This window comes from Heterostelium album, assembly GCF_000004825.1.
Source record: "Heterostelium album PN500 unplaced genomic scaffold PPL_contig26, whole genome shotgun sequence".
Lineage (NCBI taxonomy): Eukaryota > Evosea > Eumycetozoa > Acytosteliales > Acytosteliaceae > Heterostelium > Heterostelium album.
In genome coordinates, this window is record NW_008805103.1 from 699,198 (window position 1) to 724,704 (window position 25,507).

Sequence of the window (25,507 nt, forward strand, 5' to 3'; positions counted from 1 at the left end):
TGATTTTTCCGATTTGATGTTTGATACTTGTTAAACAAAGTGATTTTTCTCTCTTTTCAGATAAATGATAAAAATTTAGAACTAAAACTGTTTCTTTTTAAAAATAAAAAGAATTATGATAATATTATATAAATATTTTGTTTTTTTGTTTGCTTTTTTGATATAAATGATTACTATTTATTTATTTATTTGAATAAGTTAATATAACTGTATGATTGATTGATTAGATAATTAAAGAAAAAAAATAAAGTAGACAGTAATGGGTGATCGATCTTTATTCAAATTCAATGTCAGCCAGTAGATATTTAAAAATTTTTTGCAAACATTAATTTTTTTTTTTTTTTTTTTTGATTTTTTTCATTAATGAACAAAAAAATTTTGTTCATGAAATGATTTCAAATTAAAACCCACTCTTTGTCTTTTTGGCAATCAAAAAGTATCAAATTTTAAAAAAGTTTGCAAAAATTAATTTAATTGTTTATTAGATCAAGATCAATTACACATTTTCAGATATTTATTTTGATAAATAAAGTAAAAGATATTTAACTTTGAAGTTGATTCGCATTTATCGACCTTTAATGGTAATTGTGTTGGATCGTTCAAAATCATTGCACAAGTTCACCAGATTAACTATTTAAAAAAATATCTTTTTTTTTAATCGACAAAGCTTTTGCAGAATGAAAAGAAATGAAACAAATTATTAAAAAGTATCTGTTTTATTTTATTTTAATTATTTATTTAAAATAGTTGATATTTTCAACTTTTAAGAAAGGTTTCGAATTGAATTGATTCTGAATAGGTAATTCCACCAATGAAATAAATAACTATTTTCTTTTGATCAGAGTCAGACTGCAGTTGTTTGAATATTTAAAAGTTTTTATTTAAAATAATTGATCCATTTGTTTGTGTTGATAATGGATGTTGTACAGATAATGAAATCCCTATTTAGCTTTTTAGAAAGATTACGAATTGAATTGATTTCAGAATAAGTTACTCCACCAATGAAATAGATGATAGTTTTCTTTTGGTCGGCTGTCGTAGTTGTTTGTATATTTAAAAGCTGTGCATCTACTTCATCGAGATCTTCAATTTCATTATCACTTTGACCTTCACTTTCATCAGAGGTCATAGAAGTGTTTGATTTATCTGAATTGGAAATATTACTATTATTACTACTACTATTGTTATTGTTATTATCTGTTTTAATGGTTGATTTAAATCTTGGAGATGTTGGTATTCTATTGTCAAATTCAAATTGTGGAACTGGAATGAGTTGTGCCAAACTGTTGGTTTCTTGTGTATTCCATTCGTTGATCAGTCGCTCTACAATCTTTACTGATATCGATACATTATTATCGTTTCTACTGGATTTATATAGTTTTAGATTCTCTTTAATCTTTCTAAAGGTATTAACTTCCACTTCATCTCCATCCATTTCCTCCAATTCCATCCCTGCATCACCAACTGACTTTATTAAACCTGCCAGTTCCAAATTATTGAAATGTGAAATCGATTGTAATCCATAGTGCTGAACGATTTGATATTTCCACTCACTGTACAACTCGAGCGAGATTCCACCTAGTAGCTGACTGTACAACGAAATGAATCTCATGATATAGCTGTAGTTGGATTTCGATTCGATCTGTTGGAATATATATTGTTCTACCGATTGTATGTTTCGGTTGTTCAATAAATTATCTTGCATTGTTAGACGTTCCAAATATTCTGGTGTGTCCATTATTCTCTTCATCTCATTGAGCAGTGCACGATGTCTATTGATTTCATCTACTGGTACCTTATCGCCATCGCTATCGACCACCACAATTGAATTGATAATCGAATCGAACTCTTCTACCAACTGGTTAAATTCTAAACTTCTAATTGTATTGAAAATCCTATCGTTTGAACTTAATGGTAAATCAAAATCTATATCCACACTACTACTATTATTTTCCAATTTATTTACAATCATATCTAATTATAATGACCAATAATTAGTAATTGTCTTAATTTACAATGATTAATCAGTAGTCAACTTACTTGAATCTATTTGAAAAAGTTCATCTATCAATGCTTCATAACTGGTTGGAATTAAAAGGGGTGTTATTAAATCAACGTGTCTATCTATTAAAACCAAACTTTCAAAGTAGCTTTCCAAATCATTTTCCAAATTTTCACCATTTCCATTGTTTTGTATTGTTTTTATCAATTGATTAAATATCATCTAAATAAATAATATTAATATTTGTTTTTCTTATTATTATTTAATTAAATTTTCTTTTCATACTTTCGAATATTTTCCTTTTCCTCTTATTATTGGAACCGATCCAAAATTGGTAAACAATTGATTTTGAATTGATTTAAGTGTGAGTGCCAATAGTGATCTACTATAGTTGAGTAATAATGAAATAGTTGATTCCGTTGGGATTTGGAGTGAAAGTAGGTCGCTGTCCAATGGTATCAAATCGATTGGAAACTCAATGTGATTCGCTTGTATTCCATGTCTTTCCATCAACTCTATAGAAACTGGATTGATCCTCTTAAAATAAACAATGGTATATCTACAACTATCATCACAATCATTGGAATTACTGCTATTATATTTTATTTGTTGTTCTATACAATTTATAACTCTATTTATATTTTCAATACTATAATAAAAAAGTAAGTAATTTAAGTTATTTAAATTTGGATGAATTATCTATATGTTTATATTTACCAATCATTTATTATAAATATTGTATCTAAATTATATCCATCCGGTATCATTTCAACAACATCACTTTGAATTGAATGTATTGATGTAATTCCTTTTCTTTTCTGTTAAGCGCTTAATATTAATACTTTTGTTGTTTTAATTTAATTTAAAATGACTAACTAATACTTACTTGTAGAAAAGAATGACTATCAATCATTAAATCCATTATGGGTGCAAGTGTTGGATCTATGTATAACACAGATTTTGTTTTATGTACATTGTATGGTTGTAGTTGTTGTGGTTGGGTTATATGTGAAAATAGAGTATCCAATAGCTCCTCATTCATATTTCTGATTTTTTTGAGATTTACAATGCTAGAGATGACCTCGTCGCATGGTGAAGATAGTTTCTTACTATATTTATATAGTAGATCTTCAATATTTACATTGAAATTGAATTGAGTTCCATTTACAAGATTGCTGTCATTGTTGTTTGATTCATCATCATTGTTTTGAACAACACTAGTGTTGATTTTCTTGGCAATCTTTATTTTAATTGGTGAAATTGGAACATTGAAATGTTTTTTCTTTATTGGATTACTGTCAATAATAAATAATGATTTTGTTGTTCTATGTAACATTTTGAAAATATATACAAATTTAAATAAATAAATAATAAATTAAAAATAGTTATAGTTATAAATAGGTAAATGTTAAAATAATAATAATAAATATATAACTTGTGAAGATGATGTATTGAACTGTATGTTCTTTAATGAGATTGATTAAATTGTTAATGTTATATTAGTCAGCTAGTCATAAACTTAAATTTAAACATTTGATTTGATTAGTGATAATTATTTTTAAAAAGTGATCAGAGTGAGTAAAGGGTATATTATTTAAGGGTATAACTGTAGAGGACTGTTCTATCTATCTTTAATTTTTGATTGTGTGGTGTGTTTGTGTTTGTTATGTGTGTATGAAATAGGTGTTGTGTGGTGATACTAATTAATAAATAAAGTGATGAAAAATGAACCTTTTAAGAATTGACACGTGATATGTTAAATATAAATATTAAACAAAACCACTACTTTATTTTAAAAAAAAACTTGTATTAATATGGGTATTTCCTTCCTTCTTCCACTTCTCTTCTCTTAAAGAAGAAGATCATTTTCATTTTATTGATCCAATAATTACCTTTGTATTATTATAACTAAAGTTTACTAACTACTTCAATGCTAACTCGACTTGTGACAACAACTTGGAAATTACCTTTGAAATTTATTTTATTGATTTGTTTTAAAAACTATTGATATTACTGCGTAGTAATTGTGATTGATTTACTAGTTTTTTTTATAGAATTATTGGGAAGGTTGATACGAAAAAAATCAAAATTATAATAATAGATGTGTTAATCTAATAATGTTTTTGAAATTTAATATCCGACGAAAACGGAAGTGCAAAAAAGGCTAAACTTTGAAAAAGAAAAATGGGGGATTATTTGATTAACACAATTTTCATACAAAAACCACACACCACAAAGAAAGAGGTTAATTTTTTAATTCTTACTTTTCAATGAACAAAAAGTTACTACTAATTTTTTTCTGTTCTTCAAAAGAATTTGACAATTCTTACTTTTCAATAAAAAATGATTTTAAAATATAAATATAATTGTAGGATACAATACTATAATAAAAATGATTTAAGTTTGATTAAGAATTTGTAAATTTTGATAAACTTTTATTTTGATTAAGCAAAAAAAAAGATAATAAATAATTTAAAATTTAAATCATCAGATAGTTTGGTCAATATAAAATCCATCTGATCAGAAAACAAATCTAGATCAAGATATTTACTTCATCAGCACTCATAAAAATCAGAAAAAGTTTTTGACTTGTTTTTTTGTGAAAATAAAAATAGAATGGATATAAATGACCATACTTATATATAAAATGATTATAAAAAGATAAATATAATTATCTTTATTTGTATAACCTAAAAACACTACAAAAATAAATATGATTATTAATTTAATACATATTCAAGTTAAAGTCAATATGATCATCAAAATGAATTGAATGTCAGAGACTATTTTTTTTTTATGTGCCAATTGAACGTTACAATTTTAAATTTTCATTTTTTCAATTTATTTTTGAATTTTTCACTTTTTTTTTTTTGCGAGACGACTCGTCTGTGTGAATGTATTCGTTTGAAGGACACCCAACCCTTTTTTTTTCATCTCGTATCTCGTCAAAGGTTTAGATCAATTAAGGAATGGTATGTGGATATACAGAGTATAAGATTATATAGTTAGTTAGTTTAGTATTGCTAATATAGTGATGATGTTGATTTATTATAGACTGACAAGAATAAGAAGCCAACCGCTGCTGCTACCAAGACTGCTGCCAAGCCAGCCGCCAAGCCAGTTGCCAAGACTGCCGCCAAGGGTGCCGTCAAGGGTGGTAAGGGTGCCAAGCGTACCAAGCCAAGAACTTTGTTCAACGCCTTGTACACCAAGAAGGTCAGAATCTACGGTACCGGTTTCGGTGTCCAACCAAAGCGTGATTTGACTCACTTTGTCAAGTGGCCACGTTACATCCGTATCCAACGTCAACGTCGTGTCTTGATGAGACGTTTGAAGGTTCCACCAACCATCAACCAATTCACCCGTGTTTTCGATAAGAACAACGCCACCCAATTGTTCAAGTTGATGGACAAGTACCGTCCAGAGGAAGCCGCCGCCAAGAAGGCTCGTCTCTTGAAGGCTGCCAAGGAGAGAGCTGCCGCCCCAAAGGGTGCTGCTCCAGCCAAGCCAGAAGCCAAGCCATTGGCTGTTGCTCACGGTATCGATTTGGTCACTCGTTTAGTCGAGAAGAAGAAGGCCAAGTTGGTCGTCATTGCTCATGACGTCGACCCAATCGAAGTATGTATTAACTACTTTTATTTATTATAGTTTCGATTATCATCTCTTCTACTCTTCTCTCTACATTTTCCAACAGATTATATTTTCTATTACATAATGTATTAGTTATGTTTTCGATATTATTATTAGTTTAGTAGACTACAACTACAATATTATTGAAAGTGTAAAAAAGTTATGCGGTGCTGTGTAATAATTTGTACAACCTTTTAACTTTTTTTTGGTTATTTGGTTGTTCTATCTTGCTCAGTTGATAATATGTTTACTTTATTATAAACTCATTATTATCTATTGAATACGATAAGAAATTATCACTGTTAGATGTTTATTTTATTATACAATTTGTTTGTATATATTTTTAAACATTGCTGAAGGCACCGATCGATAGGATTGCCTGCTAGGTCTATATTGTTAAACTCACTATTTTTACAACAACAAACAGTTGTTGATTTTAATATATTTAAACTTTATTGGTTTATTATTATTAATATTAAAATAGTTGTAGTTTGTCATGATGACTGATTATGCAGTGAACTTATTCGATGGGGTTTATTGCTTTGCGCTAACACAGTGTCTGTTTGAACACTTGACCAAATACTCTATTCAATTCAACCAATTGTTATGGTATGACATCAAGTGTTCAACCACCCTACTGCTGCTGCTGTTAAAATTCTCCCTCCACTTTTCACTTTATCAATCGAATCGATTCAAACCTACCTTCTTCTCCCTCTTTTTTGTATTCTAACAGTTTGATTTGTTTTGTTTCGAATAGGTTGTTATCTGGTTACCAGCTTTGTGCCGTCGTATGGACGTTCCATATTGCATCGTCAAATCCAAGTCTCGTTTGGGTAAGGTCGTTCACATGAAGAAGACCTCCTGTGTTGCCATCACCGGTGTCAACCAAGCTGATGCTCACGATCTCTCATTGTTGGTCGAGTCTGCCAAGAACATGTACAACAACAACGCTGATCACCGTAAGCAATGGGGTGGTAACACTCTCTCCGGTCCAACCCGTGCCATCATCGCCAAGCGTGTCAAGGCTGCCAACAAGGAAGCCACCGCCAAATCCAAGATGAACTAAACTAATTTAAATAAACCCGATCCTCAAAGACAAGATATTGTGTCATTCCTAAAAACTAAAAGTAACATTCATTTTCTCAATTATTGTCTATCTTTATAGTTTACATTAATTTTAAACCAATGAATGAACTTTAACAACTTTTTATTGGTAATCATATGTATTATACCAATACAAAGAATATTTTATCAGAGAATATTAGATTACCTGTTATCTAATATACATAGACTTTTTTAATAAAATTGTATTTAGTAGTTCTAAAAAAAAAAAAAAAAAAAAAAAAGAGAATTTTAATAGTAGAGATACTCTGGTAATCAATTTTCTCAATATTGAATATCTTTTAATAATTTAAAATCAAAGCAGCTCACACAAGTGTTTTATTAACGATGTAGCAAACTAAAGCATCTGAGATAGATGAACACAAAGATAAAGATTCTCAAAAATAAATATTTCTCAAGTAGATGACATGAGATTCAAGTGATGATCCCACTCCAATTTAAAAGCTTCTTTTTGTATACAGGTTTCGAACTACAGCAAATAATATTATTGAATAGTAAAGAAAGTAGTTGGAAACCAATCAGAAACTACAATCACCAAAGATCTATAAAATTCCTGAACATTCAACTAGTCATTCTCAACAAAGAAGGTTTGAAGTATTGAATTGGCCTCTTACCTACAGTCTCATCAAGAATCCTCCAACAGCTCTATAGATCTATCAAACTAAAACCACCATTCCTACAATCTCAATAATTCCTAAACTATATAGTTATTAAGTTTTAAAATAAAATCTATTTATATTGCCTTATTTGGGAATATATTTATATATTTTTTTAAACTATTAGTTAAAAAATAAATAAAATAAAGGCGCCAACTCTATTTTAAGTGATTGGTTTTTTTTTTTTTTTTTGATATGTTATTTTGCAAAAATCATATGATTCACTATGAGGTGATGATGTTTGATTGTTCAAGCAGATAAAAATAATCAATTATTATTTATTATATCATCATATATTTATTATTTATTTTGCAAAATAAACAAAAATGTTTATTCTCAGTTGTATTTTATTGATTTCAACACTACTGCTGGCACAATCGATAAAGAAGAGTAGATCGTGTGCAGGAGTATCGTTGAAAACACAGATTCTCTTTGCCATAGTATATAGTATCGGTTTCATTGTCGATACATCGAGACTACTCGGCAATGCAGAGTCAGACTATTTAGATCTACTGGACTACCTGGTCAATCTGAATTCACTGGGTGCCATCTACTTTGTCATCTATCTCATAGCGATCAAATACAAACATAGCTACGACAGAAATCACGATAGTTTCAGAATATCATTCATAATAATACCTTCATTCCTACTATCCTTATTATTCTTTAATGGTGACAACGGAGAGGATAGTAGCTATTTATTAGAGGTGAGTTAGTTTATCATTCATTCTCTTCTCTTTTCATTCAATTCAATATATTTATTAACCTTTTTTTTTTCTAACTTATTATTACTTAGATATTATCAACATTTTCATATATATTAAATTGTTTTGCGATATTACCACAATATATTCAATTAAAGAGAACGGGTGACATTGATACACTGACACCAAACTACATTGTTACACTGACAGTCTATAGAGTATTCAATTGGACATCACTACCTTCTCTACCACTATTAATAATCCGTATTGCACAGATAGCATTCGATATTCTGAATTTGTATCAATTCTTTAAGATTCCAAATTATACAATTAGTTTAAGTTAGCATAATAGTAATGGTAATAAATTATATATATAAAATAAATTTTTAAAAAAAAAACAATTATTATTCTTTGATAATACTATTTCGATTGATTAACTACATAATATTATCATAGATATACATAGAAAGATAAATTTGATTAGATCATAGTTTGATTTCATATGCATGCAGCATAAACAAATGTTTTAATTTGGAATAATTATAAGTGTGTTTGAGCGTTGTTCAGTTGTTTCAAAAAACACCACACGATTGGATAATTAAAAAAAAAAGTTTGTCCATGCCATGTTGTGTTTTTTTTTTTTAAATTGATTTTTTTTTAAACAACTCTGATGATTCATTTTAGTTGTTTATTAGTAATAAATAAAGAAAAGTAAAGTAAAGAAAAGTAAAGAAAAGAAAAGAAAAGAAAAGTAAAGTTAAGTAAAGTACAAGTACTTAGTTTGTAATAACAGAATGGATAGTAGTGCTGATTATCAAGCTCTTCAGAGTGATGAAGCAGATCTTGGTGACGTCAGCAATAGCAACAGTAACAACAATAGTAGTAGTAACAACAACAACAACAACAACAACAATAGTAATAAGTTATATCAATACGATGAATATGATAATAATAATAGTAGTAGTGATGATGTGGTTGTAGATTTAAAAATGAATAAAGACGAAGCACAACAACAACCTGTAGTAGTAGTCGTAGTTGAAAATCATAATGATTCGAAATTAGATACCAATGAAATAGAATTAGAACAAGATAGATATCTGGGGAGTGGAAATAATGACAATAGTAATAATAAATATAAAAAAGTAGAGGAGGTGGTAGAAGTAAATGGTGCAGATTCAAATAATTCAATTTTAATAACAAACAACAACAGCAATAATAATAATAGTAGTATATATGGTCAAGCTGATGATGGTGATGATGCTAGTGATAATGATAATGATAGATTACTTGAAAAAACATATCCAGATTCAGAAACAAATTCAGATTCAGATTCAAATTCAAATTTCAATATAAATTCATCGTCATCAATACTACCACCATTACCACCACAAACTTTTACACCATCAAAGTTGGAGCAACACGTAACATTCAATGATAACATATTGAAGTATAGCAGTGTTGATCCAGAGGACTTTGATGACGACGACGACACTGTTTCCTCACTGAACGAATCGGATTTCGTTACACCCGATGCAGATCTCTTTCCAACACCAAACAATATCTATGAAAGAATATTGAATCAAGCATCGAAATTAAGGTATGTCAGTCAAAGAATATTGATAAAGTATTGAATCAAGCTGTTATTTATTTGCTAAAATTTTGTATTTTCCAATAATAATAATAGATTTGAAGCATCTATACATGCAAAGGAATTAAAGTTGACGGCTGCCTATTTGGCATGTTTCATTTCACTTGGTATCAGTATTGGAAGTTTAGGACCGACATTGCCAGCGTTGGCAAAGAACACTCATTCAACGCTTGCCGAGGTTGGATACTTCTTTTCAGCTAGAGGTGTTGGTTATTTCATAGGTTCATTTTCAGGTAGAGTAAGTATAATATAATATAGGCAAAAATGAATATTCATAATCGTTAATCTAATTAATCTACATTCATTCCATTCCGTACTTTCTAGTTTTATGATAGATTGAAAAATGGTAATCTTTTTATTGGTGCAGCTATTATATTGTTATCAGTTTCATTGTTGTTGATTCCACTATGTACCAATGTAAGTTAGTTTTAACAATTCCAATACAATTCTATAGTAAATTTATTAACTTTATACTATTTTCGAAACAAAAACAAAAAAGGTATGGCTAGCAGGATTATTATTCTTTTTCGAGGGTGTTGGTGGTGGTGTCACCGATGCAGGTTTAAATACAATGATTGTTTGGATTTGGAAGAAATCTGTTAATCCATTCATGCAATTATTACATTGTATGTATATTAATATAACTTTTGTTATAATTCCTATTAATTATTGTTTGTTTTGTTAAATATAGTTTCATTTGGAATAGGTGCATTGTTAGCACCGTTTATTGTATCGATGATAGTGGAGAGTTCATTGTTTGTAAAGTATTTGGTGTTGTCAATGATTATGTTGTGTTCGTTCTTACCGGTGATTCTATTGCGATCACCTCCACCCTATAACGAGGAGACAGAGACAGCGGTGACACTGACAAAGAACGAGAAACGACTGAGAATCGAAGTAATCTTGGCAGTTGCATGCTTCCTATTCTTCTATGTCGGTGCAGAGGCTGGCTATGGAGGTTGGGTATTCACCTACGCCAAAAGTCTACTGAATATGGAAGATCAAGCAGCTGGACTGCTAAACTCGCTATTCTGGACAACCTTTACACTTGCAAGATTAGCTGGTGTATTCATCTCAATGTATTTAACACCAAATGTAAAGTATTCGAATACTCGGAAATATCTCTTGATAACTATATGTTATTAATTTGTTATTTATTTATTTTTGTGGACAAAACTTTAGCAAATGGTAATATTGGATATGGCAGGATGTTTCTTTTCTCATTTCTATTGATTATTGCACCTTATTCTGAAGCGGTGTTATGGATTGCCACTTCAGGACTTGGCATTAGTTTGGCGTCGATCTTCCCGACTTGCATTTCATTGCCACAGAATTTGAATATGCCGGTCACTGGTGAAGCGACTTCCTATATGATTATCGGTGCCACTCTTGGTGAGGTGACTATTCCTTGGTTGATAGGTGTCGCTCAACATCATATTTCAGAGAGAACACTTCCATGGGTGGTTGTCATAAGTTGTGTCATTACATTGGCCGTCTACATTGGAATTAATATTCGTGCGAAAATTATGAGAGCAAGAGATCGTGGTGATACCTTTGAATTGAAGAATATCAATCAATTCATAACAACCATTCAACATCAAAATTAAATCAATTGATTTGATTTGATTGATTCACCATTTCAAAAATAAAGAAATTGAAAAAAAAAAAAAAAAAAGATATTATTTATTTATTCATTATTTAATTCTTTAAGTATTGCTCTCCTAATTACATTATTTAAGTGAGTGAATCCAAATGGGTCTAAAGTTGGATTGGATGATTCTATTTCCAATGTTTGTTGAATATTGGTGTTTTCCATTGGTAAAACTTGATCTTGTTGAATCAATTCTTGTTGTGACTGTTGTTGTTGTTGTAGTTGCTGATGTGATAGTTTTAACTTTTCAACAACTTCTAAATATTTATAAATAAGATTTGATTGTTTATATAATTGATTCTGACATAAATGTGTATTTGCCAGTAGAGATTGAATATTGATCCGCTGTTCCGATGGTACATGACAAAGTAATTCGTTTAATTTAAATAGAGATGGAAGATCTTGAAATTTTGAATTTAAAATACATTCCATTATCGGAATGATATCCACTAGTTCACCATCCAACAACGTACCATTATTATTGAATCCATTGATATTAATGTTTTGTGATGGAAAATAGAATATCGATTCTAAAACTTGCTTATAGAGGAATAGCAGTGGGTGTATGATATAGCTAGTTGGAAATGCATAGTAAATATAATGAGTACAATTGGTTAGCGATGGATTTATAGTTGTACTCTCTAGTGAATTGAAAACATCTTGTAGTTCATCGAATAGCAATCCACTTGCAATACCAACATAGCTAACTACCATATTAAATGGCTTTTCCTCACTTCTGATTTGTTTTTCTTTTTCAAAGAAAAAATAGATTCCAGGTCGATCCGATTCTCCTGGTGGTGGAAGTGTACCGATATTCAAAATCTGTGACCAACCTTGACAATCTACAGGAATACTACTTCCAAACATTGTATTTCCATTATTAATTGTTCCATAAAATCGAACATATTCCATTTTTTTATTTATATTTTTTATCTTATCTATCTCCTTATAATTATTTTTATTTAAATTAAAAATAAATAATAATAATTTTAACAATTAAATTTTTTTAATTCTTTATATAAAATTAAAATTAAATAAATAAAAAATAAATAAATAAAATAAAAATACTAATTTGTTTTTACAACTTCAGATATTTGTTTATCACAACACATAAACACACAAAACACACACACACACACATATATATACTCATATGCATATATATGTACCATTTAGATAGTATTAAAGAATATTTGTAAAAAAAATTAATAATTTAAATATTTTGAATTTATATATTTTGTTGTTGTAATAGAAATGTTTTAAAAGAACCAATGTAAAATACTTGATGTACCTTCTACTGCAATGAGTGCAATGATGATTCTCTCTAAACGAATGGAATGACTGTGTTTCTGTTCATCATTGATTACATCGTAGATTCCACTTATCAAGTTTAATCTTTCATTCATGATTCTAACTCTCTTATCGATTTCACAATGACTTCTAACTGTTTTATAGATACCTTCACCTTCTGTATGTTCCCAGAAATGTTCTATATTTATTAATTTATATATATATACATGTTAATAGCTATTATTTTCCAATGGTTCGACACCTGATGTTAACTTTTAATTATTTACCTGGAGTATCGATAATATCGGAATGAAGATTAAGATAGTTCTTAATTTTCATTTGTTCACCTAGTTGCATTACGATTTCTTTCTTTGAGATTTGTACAGTTCCGTTGCGAGAGAGTTGGTCGGGAAGCGATGCCACCTTCTCACTGAGCTTCATGACGTCGTCCTCGATGAGGAAGAGACGCACCGACTGCGCAAATGCATAGGACACTGCAAACTTCTCGTTGAAATTGGCTTCGGGGTCGGTCGAGAGTGTCACCAAGTCTTGGTTTTTGGTGATTTCAAAGCGGTTACCACTGTCGGTGTAGCGGTAGATATCGAGCTGATCGGGATGTGCATCGACTTTGTATTCCTGTAGCCATGCCAACAGACGTCGCTGAGCGTGCTCCGGAACACCCCAACTAACAACACATCCAAACGATGGAAATATAAATACATCGGATCCACTTAATGGTGTTGATGTCGATGTGGATGCTGTTTGATTTTGTTCATTTGATGAATCAGCTGTATCACTGTTGTTGGGATTGTATCTAAGCCATTTCACATTTGATGTTGAAAATACTTTCTCTAGTGAAAAGTCATCTGGAAGTGAAACCAATTTCCTTTCTGAAAGTCTTTGCCAAGCAGAATGTTGAACATTTATAGATTTCACCTTCCAACTCAACATTACTACTTGTTTCAACAACAACACTATTATTATTACTATTAATATTATTATTTGATGAATGTCCATTATTATTATTATTATTATATCTTTGTTGTTTCTCTCTATCTAATCTATCTCTTTGTTTTTCCTTTTGAATTTCTCTATCTGATCTGTTATCCCTATCTCTTTCTCTTTCTCTTTCCCTTTCTCTATCTTGTCTATCTCTAGATGAAAAACTTCTAATATTTGCTATTGACGAAATATGAGTATTATTAATACTATTATTATTATTATATCTATTTAAAAATAGTGAAGTAGTAGTAGTAGATGACAATGGTGATGGTGATCTTATAAATGATCTTGATGATCCATTGAACAACAAAAGTTTTGATGTTGTAGATCTAATCATTGTTTCTACAAATTATATTATCACTCTAAAGTAAATAAATAAACAAGTATATTAAAATAAATAATAGTGATCAATTCTCAAATCAAATCAATTTTCGAAATCTCATTTAAATTAGTAGGAAATAATCATGACAAATGATTATTAATAAATTTTAAATTAATTTTTAAATGATTTTTATTTTATTTTTAATTATTAAAAAAAAAAAACGACCGATTTTTGAAATTTATTTGGTTGGTTGATGTTGTCTCTTGAAAGGTGATTTTAAGAATTTAATTTTATTTTACCTAAAGTTCGTCGTTCAAATTATATACACACATATAATATTACAGATATAAATATATATTTATATAAAATCACTTTTTTTTTTTTAATTAATAATAAAACAACAACCAATTAAAAAATGAGTTTCTTTTGTATGGAATTGACACCCAACCAACCATTCGTTATGGATTTGGAGGATGGTGAAACCTTCCACTTGACACAAGTAAGTTAATAAAGTAGGAAAGAGATAGAGAGGGATCGAGAGAGAAAGTTTGTAGTGGTGTGTAAGTGTGAGATTGATTTTTCAAGAGACTCAAATTGTGATTTGGAAATTAATATTTCTCGTTATTACTTACTTATTTGCATAGGCTATTATCACTCAAGAGTCAAAGGCAAAGGGAAAGATCTATCTCACTGCTACCATGTCTGCTGAGATGGAAAGCGAAGATCCAGAGGAGGAACCACAAGAGGAAGAGATTGTCAAGACACCAGTCTGTATGTTGCAAGCCGATAAATGTGAACAATACGCCTTGAACTTGATGTTCAACGGTGAGTACAAGATTACTTTCGGTGTCGAGGGTGACGATAAGGCCGTCGTCAACATTTTGGGTTACATCATGGTCGACCCAGAAGGTGGACACAGCCACATGGACGACTGCGAAGATGAAGATTGCCAAGGTTGTGCCATCGATGAAGACGACGATGAATTCGGATTCTCCGACGAAGAAGAGATGGATTTCGATGGTGAAGACGACGAAGTACCAATGTTGAAATCGAGCAACGGTAAGATTAAAGAGATCCCAGAGGACGCTCCAGTCGCCACCAAAAAGCAACAACCAGCCGCCGCCAAGAAGGAACAACCAGCCAAGAAGGAGCAACCAGCTAAGAAGGAACAACCAGCCGCCGCTGCTGCCAAGAAGGAGCAACCAGCCAAGAAGGAACAACCAGCTGCTGCTGCCGCTCCAGCTGCTGCCGCCGGTGCCAAGAAACCAAAGAGAAATCAACAACAACAACAACAACAACCAGCTCAAAACGGTAAGAGACCAGCTGATGCCAATCAAGGAAAGCAACAAAAGAAAGCTAAAAACTAAATAATTATAATAAATAATGTTAAATAAATAAAAAATTAATTAAAAAAAAAAAAAAACAAATCTTTTTAAATTTAAATTTTGGCGGGAGTATCGTTTTTCAATCACACCAACACACAATCAATCAAAAAAATATGATCAACATAATTCCTTTTTTGTAAATAGATAAATCTTTGTTTCAAATTATAAATCTAAAATATATTTATTAGTATATTTAAGTTTATAATTATTATTTAGTTAGTTAGTTAGTTTGGGAATGGATCAAGATGCAATCAATGAGGTTGCTATTATCTCAAAGGAAGTTTGCAATCGTTTTATAAAGTTCTTAACTAGCTTTGTTGTTCTAGCAACAAACGGGCATATCAGTAATAATAATAATGATGATAGTGACAACGAAGATGAAGAGGAAAATCTTCGAGCCTCCAACGAACCTTTATATATAAATAGGATATGCGAAATGATTGAAAAAGGAAAGAGACATATCAATGTAGATATAACTCATCTAGAGAGTTTCGATGATTATCTTTCAAAAACTATTAGAGAAGAATATATCAGGTAAATATATGTTTACAATACATTCAATTAAGTTTCTAGAAATTAAATTAATATTAACTTTTAACCTTCAACTAATTAAATTTAGATATGAAAAAGAGATAAATAGTGCATTGGTAATGGTTTCAAGAAGATACGAACATTTATATATTGATAAAGATTCGAATGGTGGAGGAGGAGCTAATGTTAATGCAAATGGAGCAAAACAAGAGCAGGAAAATGCAGATCCAGTCTATCAAGTTTGTTTCTACAATATTCAGGAGATTATTAAGATTAGAGACCTCAGAACAGCTAGAGTTGGAACACTGTGTGCCATCACTGGAACGGTAACAAGAACCACTGAAGTCAGACCGGAGCTTCTGATAGGTTCATTCATTTGTATGGATTGTCGAAATCAATCGGTGAAAATCCCACAGGAATTCAAATATACGGAACCGACCAACTGTCTGACTCCGGGCTGTTCAAACACGCGTCGTTGGAACATCTGTATGGATACATCGATATTTGTCGATTGGCAAAAAGTTAGAATTCAAGAGAACAGCAATGATATTCCTTCGGGATCGATGCCGCGTTCGCTCGACATTGTGTTGCGTGGCGACGCTGTGGAGTCGGCGCGTGCCGGTGACAAAGTCGTTTTCTATGGAACACCGATGGTGATACCGGACGTCTCGAGAATGAACATCGGACAAAACTCGACACTGATTAAAGGTATTCCGAATACAACGAACGACTCTGCTTCGAAATCCGAGGATTTCGGTGGTGTTTCCGGTATCAAGGATCTGGGTGTACGTGAAATGTCCTACAAAGTCTGTTTTCTTGCGAATTGCGTGCGTTCTATCGATGCCAATCCGCATGCCATCAACGTAAAGGACGACAACACAGAGAACGACTTTGAGGAGACACCGGAAACATTCTTGGCAAGCTTGCCGAAAGCCGAGAGAAAGGCACTGGAATCGATGTTGAAAAAGAAAAATATGTACAAAAAACTGGTGGATTCGATTGCTCCCTCGATTTTCGGACACGCCGAAATCAAGCGTGGTGTTCTCCTAATGCTTTTCGGTGGTGTTCACAAGCAGACACCCGAGAAAATCAGACTGCGAGGTGATATCAATGTTTGTATCGTTGGTGACCCATCCACTTCGAAATCACAGTTTCTCAAGTATTTGATTTCTTTCTTGCCGCGCACTGTCTACACCTCTGGAAAAGCATCTTCTGCAGCCGGTCTCACAGCGACCGTCGTCAGAGATCCCGACAGTGGCGATTTCAACATTGAAGCGGGTGCACTTATGTTGGCGGACAACGGAATCTGTTGCATCGACGAGTTTGACAAGATGGATCCTGCCGATCAGGTTGCCATTCACGAAGCGATGGAACAACAAACCATCTCCATTGCCAAAGCGGGCATTCACGCCACTCTTAATGCTCGTGCCAGTATCCTTGCCGCTGCCAATCCAATCGGAGGACGTTACGACAAGACGAAATCACTCAAACATAATCTCAGCATTGGTGCAGCACTCATTTCCAGATTCGATCTATTCTTTATCGTAACCGACCAGGCCAATCCCGAACAAGATAAACAAATCGCTCAACATATAGTTGCAGTTCACCAAAGAAAACAAGGACTGACGCAAGAATTCTCATTAACAGAAATCAAGAATTATATTGGATATGCAAAGCTAATTAAACCAGTTGTAAGTTTATTTATTTTGGAAAGAAAAGATATCAATTCTCCACATTGATGTTATGTATTTACTAAAATTCTTTTTCAAAGATTACAACTGAATCAGCAGATTTATTGGAATATTATTATTCGAAATTAAGACAGGACGTATCACTGAGTGGAACTGGAAATGTAGCTTATAGAATTACCGTTAGACAATTGGAGTCGTTGGTTAGATTGTCAGAGTCCTATGCAAAGTTGTGTTTGTCCGATCAGGTTCTACCTAAGCATGTTCATGAAGCCGCTAGACTCTTGATGAAGTCGGTGGTTCACGTTCGTACCGATGACATCAAGTTGGCAATCGATGAGGACGAGAACAACCAAGATTGGTCGATCGACAACGATGCTTTTCACGCCACTTGCAACCTTATTGTTTTGTATCTACGAAAGTTCCAAGAGGGAAAACTTCAGAAAGATATTTTGGATTGGTACATGTCCAACAGCGATACGGAAGATCAGAGCAGAGAGCTGCTCATCGTTCGTGCGGTACTCAAGCAAATGATAGTGGAAAAGAAACTACTCATTGTTAAAGAATCAAAAACTGAAGATGAAAGATTATTAATTGTTCATCCGAATCATTTAGAATAAAAATTGGATAATCGATGTATAATTATTATATTAATTAATAGGTTATTTTAAAATTTTGATTAATTTTATAGATGCATTCTATAAAATCAATATACAAATAAATGGATATTTATTATTAATAATTTACATTAGTACTTATGTATTGTTGTTGTTGAAATGCCACTTCTAAATTTGAATGAATTGATTGATTATTTGTTGAAAAAAAAAGAAAACTAAGACTTGTTTTAATTTAAATTTGTTTTTTTTTGGGAATGAGAGGAGGAGATTGAATCTAATTACAAATATACAAAAAAAAAATAGAAAAGAAAAGTAGTTGAGTTGAATTTAACTATGATCAATAATTAAATAGATAGATTGATTGAGTTGATTGTTGTACAAAAGCTAATACTTTTGGTTGGGTGATATATCTGATGTCAAATCTACAATATCTCTTTTATGAGTAAAAAGTTGTTGGTTATGAGTTTGTTGTTGAATTTTATAGTTTTGATGATGATGATTAAAATTATTCAGTTGAAAGGAGGAATCTGAATTGTCTGAAAGTTGAGTTGTTGATTAGATTAAAAAAAAGATAACATAATAATGGATACATTGGTTTTTCAAAGGAGTCAATTTGGAATTGGGGTATGGTATGTAGGTAGAAATAATTTGTAGGTAGAGTAGGTTGGTGGTCAGTTTTGTGATTCAAACGGGAGTCTAATGTTTGCCTTGAATTCAATTCTACATACCAGAAAGCTGAGATGGAATGGACTGAAGTGAAATGGAAAGGGGTTGGTGAATAGGTTGTTCTTGTTGTTGTTGTTTTAGTTGTTGCTGCTGTTGCTGTTGAGCTTGTTGTTGTTGTTGTTGTAATTGTTTCTTTAGAAATGCGGCAGCGGAAATATCGTTCTTTGTAACTTTTCTCTTTTTGACATCACTTTCATCGACATCATATGGATTGGAATTCTCATCTTTCAAACACCAATATCCTAAATTTATATTGGCAAATTGTTATTAGAAATTATCAAAAATGTATATATAAATATGAAATTAATATTTACCTGTATTATGGAAGATTTGATATCCATTTTTAAAAAGATTTTGATAATGTGATAATGTCATACCAATTGTATGTTTCCAATGTGGAATTCCTGTAAATAGAGTAAAAAACAAAGATAAAAAGAAATGTTTGTTGTTAGTTTAATTATTATAATAAAGTCATCAGTATTCATTTTAAAAGTATACTTACTTTCACGTCTACATATGACATCCCAATGTACATTGATAAACTCATAAATATCATCACGAAGATGAAAGTACTTTTTACCGTTTGGCATCTCTGAACGGTTTGGACGATTCAGTTGAGAGAATTGTGAGCTCATCTTGGAGGATTCCGTTAGAGCGTATAGTACGACATGTAGAATTTGAGACCAAATCGGTGTACCTTTCTCAAAGGAGGGTGGTGGACCTCTTTCACACACAATACAATCGGGTGTTTTACATTGGGCTTTGGACTGGTCAGATCCTGATTTAATATTCTGACTTTTGATGACTGGACTATTGTTGGCACTACCACCATTGAAGCTAATTGGCTTTTTAGTGGAGGGGGTATTGGTTTGATATGAAGGATGATTGGTGTTATTATTATTATTATTATGATTATTATTGTTATTAATATTGTTAGATTCGCCTGATGATTCTTGTCCATTGAAAATTGATTTAATCGAGTCGAATGGATTTGGTTGTTTCTTTTGTTGTTGTTGCTGCTGCTGTTGTTGTTGTTGCTGTTGTATTTGATTGTGAAGTCGCTGTGTTTGTTGTTGATCCAATGGTGAAAGAGGTGCATGGAAAATTAAAAGTGAAGGTGTTTCTTTATGTTGTAATGGTTGTCTATGTGAATGAATTAGAAGATTACTATTATTACTATTGCTATTACTATTATTATTAAGATTGAATGATCCACCACCAATACTGTAACTACTATCTCTAATTATAACACCACCATTGTTGTTGTTACTATTGATATTGATACTGGAAATGTAAGGACTGATTCCAGAGGAGCTACTGAAACTTGGTGAACGATCAACAGGGTTACCACCGGAACTACCGCCATAAGTGGAAAAACTTGTACTTGTGAAAGGCAAGCTGGATGTAGATTTATGAAAGGAGTTGGAGCCATTGGAATTTCTATCGGCACTAGAGAAAATTTTGAATCCAGAGCCTTCGTTATTGTAGCTGCCACTTCCGATACCAACAAATGGCGGGGTACTGATTCTTGGTTTACCACCACCAATCAAACTTGGACTTCCAGTTGCTGTTCCACCAGTTGATCCACTTAATACCATCATTTTTGATTGTTGTTGTTGTTGTTGTTGTTGAAATTGATGATGTTGATATTGTTGTTGATGTTGAAGTTGAAGTTGTTGATGTTGGTGAATGCTATTTTGATGTTGATGATAATAATTATTATTACTTTCAATACTAGATATAGAAGTATTGTTGTTCTCTGTCCACATCACTCACAATAAACATTCATACTAAATATTTAGAACTTCTAAGTTGGTTTTGTTGTTTTTTTGGTTGTTGTTTTTATTTGTTGTGTTGTGTTGTTTTGTGGTTTGGTTTGGATTGTATGGAATATTTATTTTAAGACTTTGACAAACTAAAAATATAAATAAAAAATATATATTGTTGTTAATAAATATATATATATAACTTGTGTTTTTTTGTTTGGTGTTCTAAAAATTGATTTTGTCTAAATTAGTAATGTGGTGGATTACTATGATGATTACAACAATAGATTATTAACATTAAACAACAAAATATTAAATTTAATTTAAAAATAAATTGGATTGTTTTTTAAATTTTGTTTTATTTTTGTTTTTTTTGATATATTAAAGCAACATCACAATGTACAGCCTCAATCTACCAACTTTAGAATTTTAATTTAAAATAAACAAAAAAGGTAGAAATACCTTTGAAGGATGTTTATAAATGATTTTGTTAATGGTATGTTTTTTTTTTTTTTTTTGTTCTTAAAAGATGGCGATGATGTAGGTTTGAGATATTGTAAAAGGTTTTGTATTAATATGGATTGATTTTGATTAAATGTGTTGTGGGGTGGTGTGGTGTGGTGTGTGCTCGGAATGGAAAAAGGTCTGAGGGAGATGTGGGGGTGTGGTGATTAAATGAGCCTCTGCATTCGAAGTGGTAATAGTGGGAGGTAGAAGATCAACTAACAACTTTCTATTGTTGTTGTTGTTGATGGTTGTTGGTTTGTTTCAACAACAACCACTGAAATACATACATTACTGTCCACCTTACTTTAATTGTACTGTTGTTGAACCTTTCAAACTTTAGTGTTATAATCCACTGCTGCACTACTAAACTAACTAACTTACTAACTGTTTGATAGAATTTATTTGAATATATAAATTATTGTATAGTGTTGTATTATATAAACTAATCTTAACACACTCACTCTCTCCACATATATATATTATGTATACATATATATTAATATATCTGTATGTTTTTATTTTAAAAGTGGAATGAATTTATTTTTAAGGTTTGAATTGTGTTGATTTGATTTGAATTGTTTTTGATTGTCTGATTGTTGTTATGTTTTAACCTGTATGTGTGTTATTGGTGTTGTGTTGTTGGTTGTTGGATGTGTTTTATTTATTTTTAAGAAGAATAAGTAAAGTAAATGTAATGCAGTATGTGTTTAACTACTAAATTTCAATAATAACAATAATTAATATATCACATCCATCATTATCATCAATCATCAAAATAGAATTTGTAGGTAGGAGGTTAAGGTTTTAAAAAACATAAAATCAAATTTGCAAATTTTCCATCCATCCGCCTCCTTCTAAGACCAGTCTCCATCATAATAATAAAAAACTAAAAAAAAAAATACTTAATCATCATTAATATTAATTGGTTCAACAACACCTCATTAGTAATTTTGCAAAAAAAACATACAACAACCAAAAATTGCGCTGATCAATCAATCTTCTCAAAACAGATGCAAATTTATTCTATTCTATTATTAAAGAAAGAAAGGCAGCCTATCAGGTTGAAAATAAAAAAGACAAAAAAAAAAAAAGAAAGTACCCTAACCCCTCCCATCAAAAACCCCACAATATCAAACTACATAACTGGTTTTTACTTGATAAGTCAAAAATTACTTTTGTTCTATCCAAGATTCTAAAAGTTGTGTTGTTGGGGGTCAATCCATCACGATGTTTTTCAGAAAATAATTATGGTGATGGTGCAAAAACACTAAAAAAAAAAAAACCAAAATAAAAAAAAGAACAATTTTTTCTTTGCACAATTTATCAGTTGGGTGTGAGTAGTACTATTTTAGATATATATTACTTTTTTATTTTATATAATGAATTTTAATATTAAAATTATTATATAAGTGTTAACAGTTACCCCCAAAAATTACACTGATCACAATATCATGGAACAAAACACACAAACAATGCATTGTTTGTTAGTTTTTTTTTTGTTAACAATCAGTAAAGATTCACTGATCACTGCATCATCATTCAAATACAGACTTTCAAAAAGTGTGCAATTTTAAAATAAATATCAATTTTGATAAACATACCTCATAAAATATAACTTTTTTGTTGTTTTTTGTTTTTTGGTGGTATCACACAGGTCACTATAAAGTTTGGTTTGGTTGGTTTCCTTGTTGTGTGCTATTTGATATAAACTGTTCAAAAATCAGACGGGATTATTTTAGTTGTTTTGCAAACCAACCAAAAAAACTAACACAACACAACGTTTCCAGAAGAAAAGAAAAAAAAAATCTGGGTTTTCATATTCCAAATTATTAATATAAATATCGATCTACTCTGGTCACTACACTAACGTATGGTATGTGTTTGATTTAATTAAAAGTTTAATTAACCACCATTTCAATCAATCTATTGCCGTCATCATCTATCGACACCTCACACCCACACATCCATCAAATTCAATTAATGTCAAAGTAAAAAACCCTTTTTTAGAATAAATTATTTTAAATTAGATATTTTTTTAAAGAAAATGATCAAATACCAACACACACAAGGTCCATATTCAATTTTTTTTTGAAAACAATTAATATATTTTATATTCAATTAAATTTAAAGAATAAAACGTCACCATCTTTCACTTCATAGAGTGGACCTTCACTTCTTTGTTTTCCTTTTTCTTTTGCCAACTTATCATCGCAATTGTTATCAATGAAATCTTGATAGGAGATAGTCTGTTGTTGTTGATGTTAAAGTTGTAGAAAGAATGAATTTGATATCAGTTAGTTAAATATGCAATTGTAGTAAATAGATATTGGTTCTTGATAATGGTAAATATGTTCATTGTGTTTGTGTGTTTTGTTGCTTCTCTAATTAATGTATTGGTTTGGTTATTGGGTGATGTGGTAGAAAACTGATATGATTGCAAAAAAGAAAAAGATTGAAATGGAATCAAAATAATTTTGTGGGGTTACATATTTGGTGTTTTGCAGCATCAGCGCTGCCGAAAATATCGCAAGCCTAAAGATAACCTCATCCTATACTAATGATTCATTATTTACTACAGTAAACTGTCCACCGTCCAATCCACATGATCTTGTGACATTAACCCTGGGGTTAATCATATCCATCACATTTTTGACTAACTATTATTTTTTTTTTTTTTTTCTGAATATTCATTAACTTTTGCATTTGCTTGCTGATGTTGTTGTTGTTTTTTGTGATTGATTTTGATTGGATGATTATGATATAGATATTTTTAACTAATCCAACAGTTGGATTATAACCAACTAATTACTAATAATATAAATTAACTTACATCTGCTTTGATAAAACCTTTTTCGAAATCAGTGTGAATGACACCTGCTGCTTGTTTGGCTTTGGTTCCGATTGGGATGGTCCAAGCACGACACTCCTTTTCGGAGGCGGTGTAGTATGATTGGAGACCCATTAATTGACGAGCACCATTGATAACCTTGTATAATCCGTTTCTCTCCAGACCGTAGAGTTGGAGGAATTCCTGTTTCATTTCGTCGCTCTCCAGTAGCGACACCTCTGATTCTATTTTCGCAGAGACAACCACTGGATCCAACTCCAGTCCTTGCTTCTGCGAGTACTGCTTCACCATATCGGTGTATTTATTGCCGGTGGCGGCATCGCTCTCTCCGACGTTGCAAGTGTACAACATTGGCTTGCCAGTCAGCAAATGCAACGATTGGAATGCCGGCCACTCCTTATCGGTGATAACAATCTCTCTTGCCATCAAACCGCCTTCCAACGACTTTCTAATTCTGATTGCCAGTTCGTGACGCAGTGTTTGCTCGGGAGTCGCACGCTTCTTTGGCTCCGCTATGATTTTCTCGAGTGATTGGAGATCTGCTAGAATCAACTCCATCTCAATCGTTTCCAAATCCTTGACTGGATCGATCGCGTCGTGAACATGTGTAATATTAGAGTCTTCGAAACAACGAACCAAATGTACAATCAGCGAAACCTGACGAATGTTTGCAAGGAATTTATTTCCTAGACCTTCACCATCGGCAGCACCCTTTACCAGACCTGCAATATCTACAAACTCCAACTGTGTACCAACTTTACTCTTTGTATTCAACTTTTTTGAAATTAAATCTAATCTTTCATCTGGGACAAATACTAATCCTACATTTGGACTATTATATATTTATCAATATTCCATAACAAACAATCTTCTCAATTATATTATGTTTCCAACAACCAAATCTAACTAACTTACTCAATTGTACAAAATGGGAAATTCTATAATAATTATAAAAAAATCAAATAATTTTAATTAATTTCCAATTGTGGAAATATAAAATGATTATCATTATACTTACAGCAGCCATTGCAGCTTGTGAACTAGTTAATGCATTAAATAATGTCGATTTTCTATTGAAAATAGATATTTGATATGTTAAAATACATTCATTTATGTAATAATAATAATAATAATAATATTGTCGTATTGACATACCCTACATTTGGTAAACCTACAATACCAGCAGATTTACAACTACCCCTTGTCTTTACAAAATAAGATGCTTTTGCTTCTTTTATTTCCTTTGGTGTTTCAGTTGCATAGGTGTATCTTCCAATGAATGAGCTGCTGCAGTTATTGATTGGTATTATATTATTGAAACGAGTGGTTACACCACCTTTAAAAAGGTTCGATGATATCTTTAACATAATAATCTTATAATAAATAAATATTAATTAAATTAAAAAATGATC

The 25,507-nt window shown here is 31.3% G+C and overlaps 10 protein-coding genes across 10 annotated transcripts; 5 read left to right on the forward strand and 5 right to left on the reverse strand.

Moving 5' to 3' along the window:
* Nucleotides 1-877: 877 nt before the first annotated feature.
* PPL_11990 (Sec1 family protein) lies at nucleotides 878-3,338 on the reverse strand (the record flags this gene model as incomplete). The annotated part of the gene is made up of 5 exons (XM_020582736.1): nucleotides 878-1,974; nucleotides 2,041-2,224; nucleotides 2,288-2,651; nucleotides 2,720-2,820; nucleotides 2,889-3,338. The coding sequence occupies 5 exons, from the start codon at nucleotides 3,336-3,338 to the stop codon at nucleotides 878-880; spliced, it is 2,196 nt and encodes a 731-aa protein (XP_020427090.1).
* A 1,633-nt stretch (nucleotides 3,339-4,971) lies between these two features.
* Nucleotides 4,972-6,698, forward strand: rpl7a (60S ribosomal protein L7a; the record flags this gene model as incomplete). The annotated part of the gene is made up of 4 exons (XM_020582737.1): nucleotides 4,972-4,974; nucleotides 5,057-5,624; nucleotides 5,651-5,718; nucleotides 6,390-6,698. The coding sequence occupies 4 exons, from the start codon at nucleotides 4,972-4,974 to the stop codon at nucleotides 6,696-6,698; spliced, it is 948 nt and encodes a 315-aa protein (XP_020427091.1).
* A 1,038-nt stretch (nucleotides 6,699-7,736) lies between these two features.
* PPL_11992 (ER lumen protein-retaining receptor) lies at nucleotides 7,737-8,458 on the forward strand (the record flags this gene model as incomplete). The annotated part of the gene is made up of 2 exons (XM_020582738.1): nucleotides 7,737-8,117; nucleotides 8,207-8,458. 2 exons carry the CDS (start codon nucleotides 7,737-7,739, stop codon nucleotides 8,456-8,458), a joined length of 633 nt encoding a protein of 210 aa, XP_020427092.1.
* Nucleotides 8,459-8,908: 450 nt separating this feature from the next.
* PPL_11993 (uncharacterized protein) lies at nucleotides 8,909-11,369 on the forward strand (the record flags this gene model as incomplete). Its single annotated transcript, XM_020582739.1, has 5 exons — nucleotides 8,909-9,711; nucleotides 9,799-10,000; nucleotides 10,262-10,388; nucleotides 10,454-10,862; nucleotides 10,970-11,369. 5 exons carry the CDS (start codon nucleotides 8,909-8,911, stop codon nucleotides 11,367-11,369), a joined length of 1,941 nt encoding a protein of 646 aa, XP_020427093.1.
* An 80-nt stretch (nucleotides 11,370-11,449) lies between these two features.
* Nucleotides 11,450-12,325, reverse strand: PPL_11994 (uncharacterized protein; the record flags this gene model as incomplete). The annotated part of the gene is made up of 1 exon (XM_020582740.1): nucleotides 11,450-12,325. One exon carries the CDS (start codon nucleotides 12,323-12,325, stop codon nucleotides 11,450-11,452), a length of 876 nt encoding a protein of 291 aa, XP_020427094.1.
* Nucleotides 12,326-12,672: 347 nt separating this feature from the next.
* On the reverse strand, nucleotides 12,673-14,042 carry PPL_11995 (uncharacterized protein; the record flags this gene model as incomplete). Its single annotated transcript, XM_020582741.1, has 3 exons — nucleotides 12,673-12,902; nucleotides 12,991-13,656; nucleotides 13,691-14,042. The coding sequence occupies 3 exons, from the start codon at nucleotides 14,040-14,042 to the stop codon at nucleotides 12,673-12,675; spliced, it is 1,248 nt and encodes a 415-aa protein (XP_020427095.1).
* A 400-nt stretch (nucleotides 14,043-14,442) lies between these two features.
* On the forward strand, nucleotides 14,443-15,394 carry hspC (nucleoplasmin-like domain-containing protein; the record flags this gene model as incomplete). The annotated part of the gene is made up of 2 exons (XM_020582742.1): nucleotides 14,443-14,526; nucleotides 14,672-15,394. The coding sequence occupies 2 exons, from the start codon at nucleotides 14,443-14,445 to the stop codon at nucleotides 15,392-15,394; spliced, it is 807 nt and encodes a 268-aa protein (XP_020427096.1).
* A 253-nt stretch (nucleotides 15,395-15,647) lies between these two features.
* Nucleotides 15,648-18,251, forward strand: mcm6 (MCM family protein; the record flags this gene model as incomplete). Its single annotated transcript, XM_020582743.1, has 3 exons — nucleotides 15,648-15,946; nucleotides 16,032-17,634; nucleotides 17,715-18,251. 3 exons carry the CDS (start codon nucleotides 15,648-15,650, stop codon nucleotides 18,249-18,251), a joined length of 2,439 nt encoding a protein of 812 aa, XP_020427097.1.
* Nucleotides 18,252-18,366: 115 nt separating this feature from the next.
* PPL_11998 (uncharacterized protein) lies at nucleotides 18,367-22,121 on the reverse strand (the record flags this gene model as incomplete). The annotated part of the gene is made up of 6 exons (XM_020582744.1): nucleotides 18,367-18,416; nucleotides 18,977-19,216; nucleotides 19,289-19,378; nucleotides 19,477-20,708; nucleotides 21,535-21,607; nucleotides 22,061-22,121. 6 exons carry the CDS (start codon nucleotides 22,119-22,121, stop codon nucleotides 18,367-18,369), a joined length of 1,746 nt encoding a protein of 581 aa, XP_020427098.1.
* A 1,240-nt stretch (nucleotides 22,122-23,361) lies between these two features.
* On the reverse strand, nucleotides 23,362-25,462 carry PPL_11999 (redox-regulated ATPase YchF; the record flags this gene model as incomplete). Its single annotated transcript, XM_020582745.1, has 6 exons — nucleotides 23,362-23,493; nucleotides 23,821-23,904; nucleotides 24,078-24,927; nucleotides 25,011-25,033; nucleotides 25,114-25,165; nucleotides 25,251-25,462. The coding sequence occupies 6 exons, from the start codon at nucleotides 25,460-25,462 to the stop codon at nucleotides 23,362-23,364; spliced, it is 1,353 nt and encodes a 450-aa protein (XP_020427099.1).
* Between the last annotated feature and the right edge of the window lie 45 nt (nucleotides 25,463-25,507).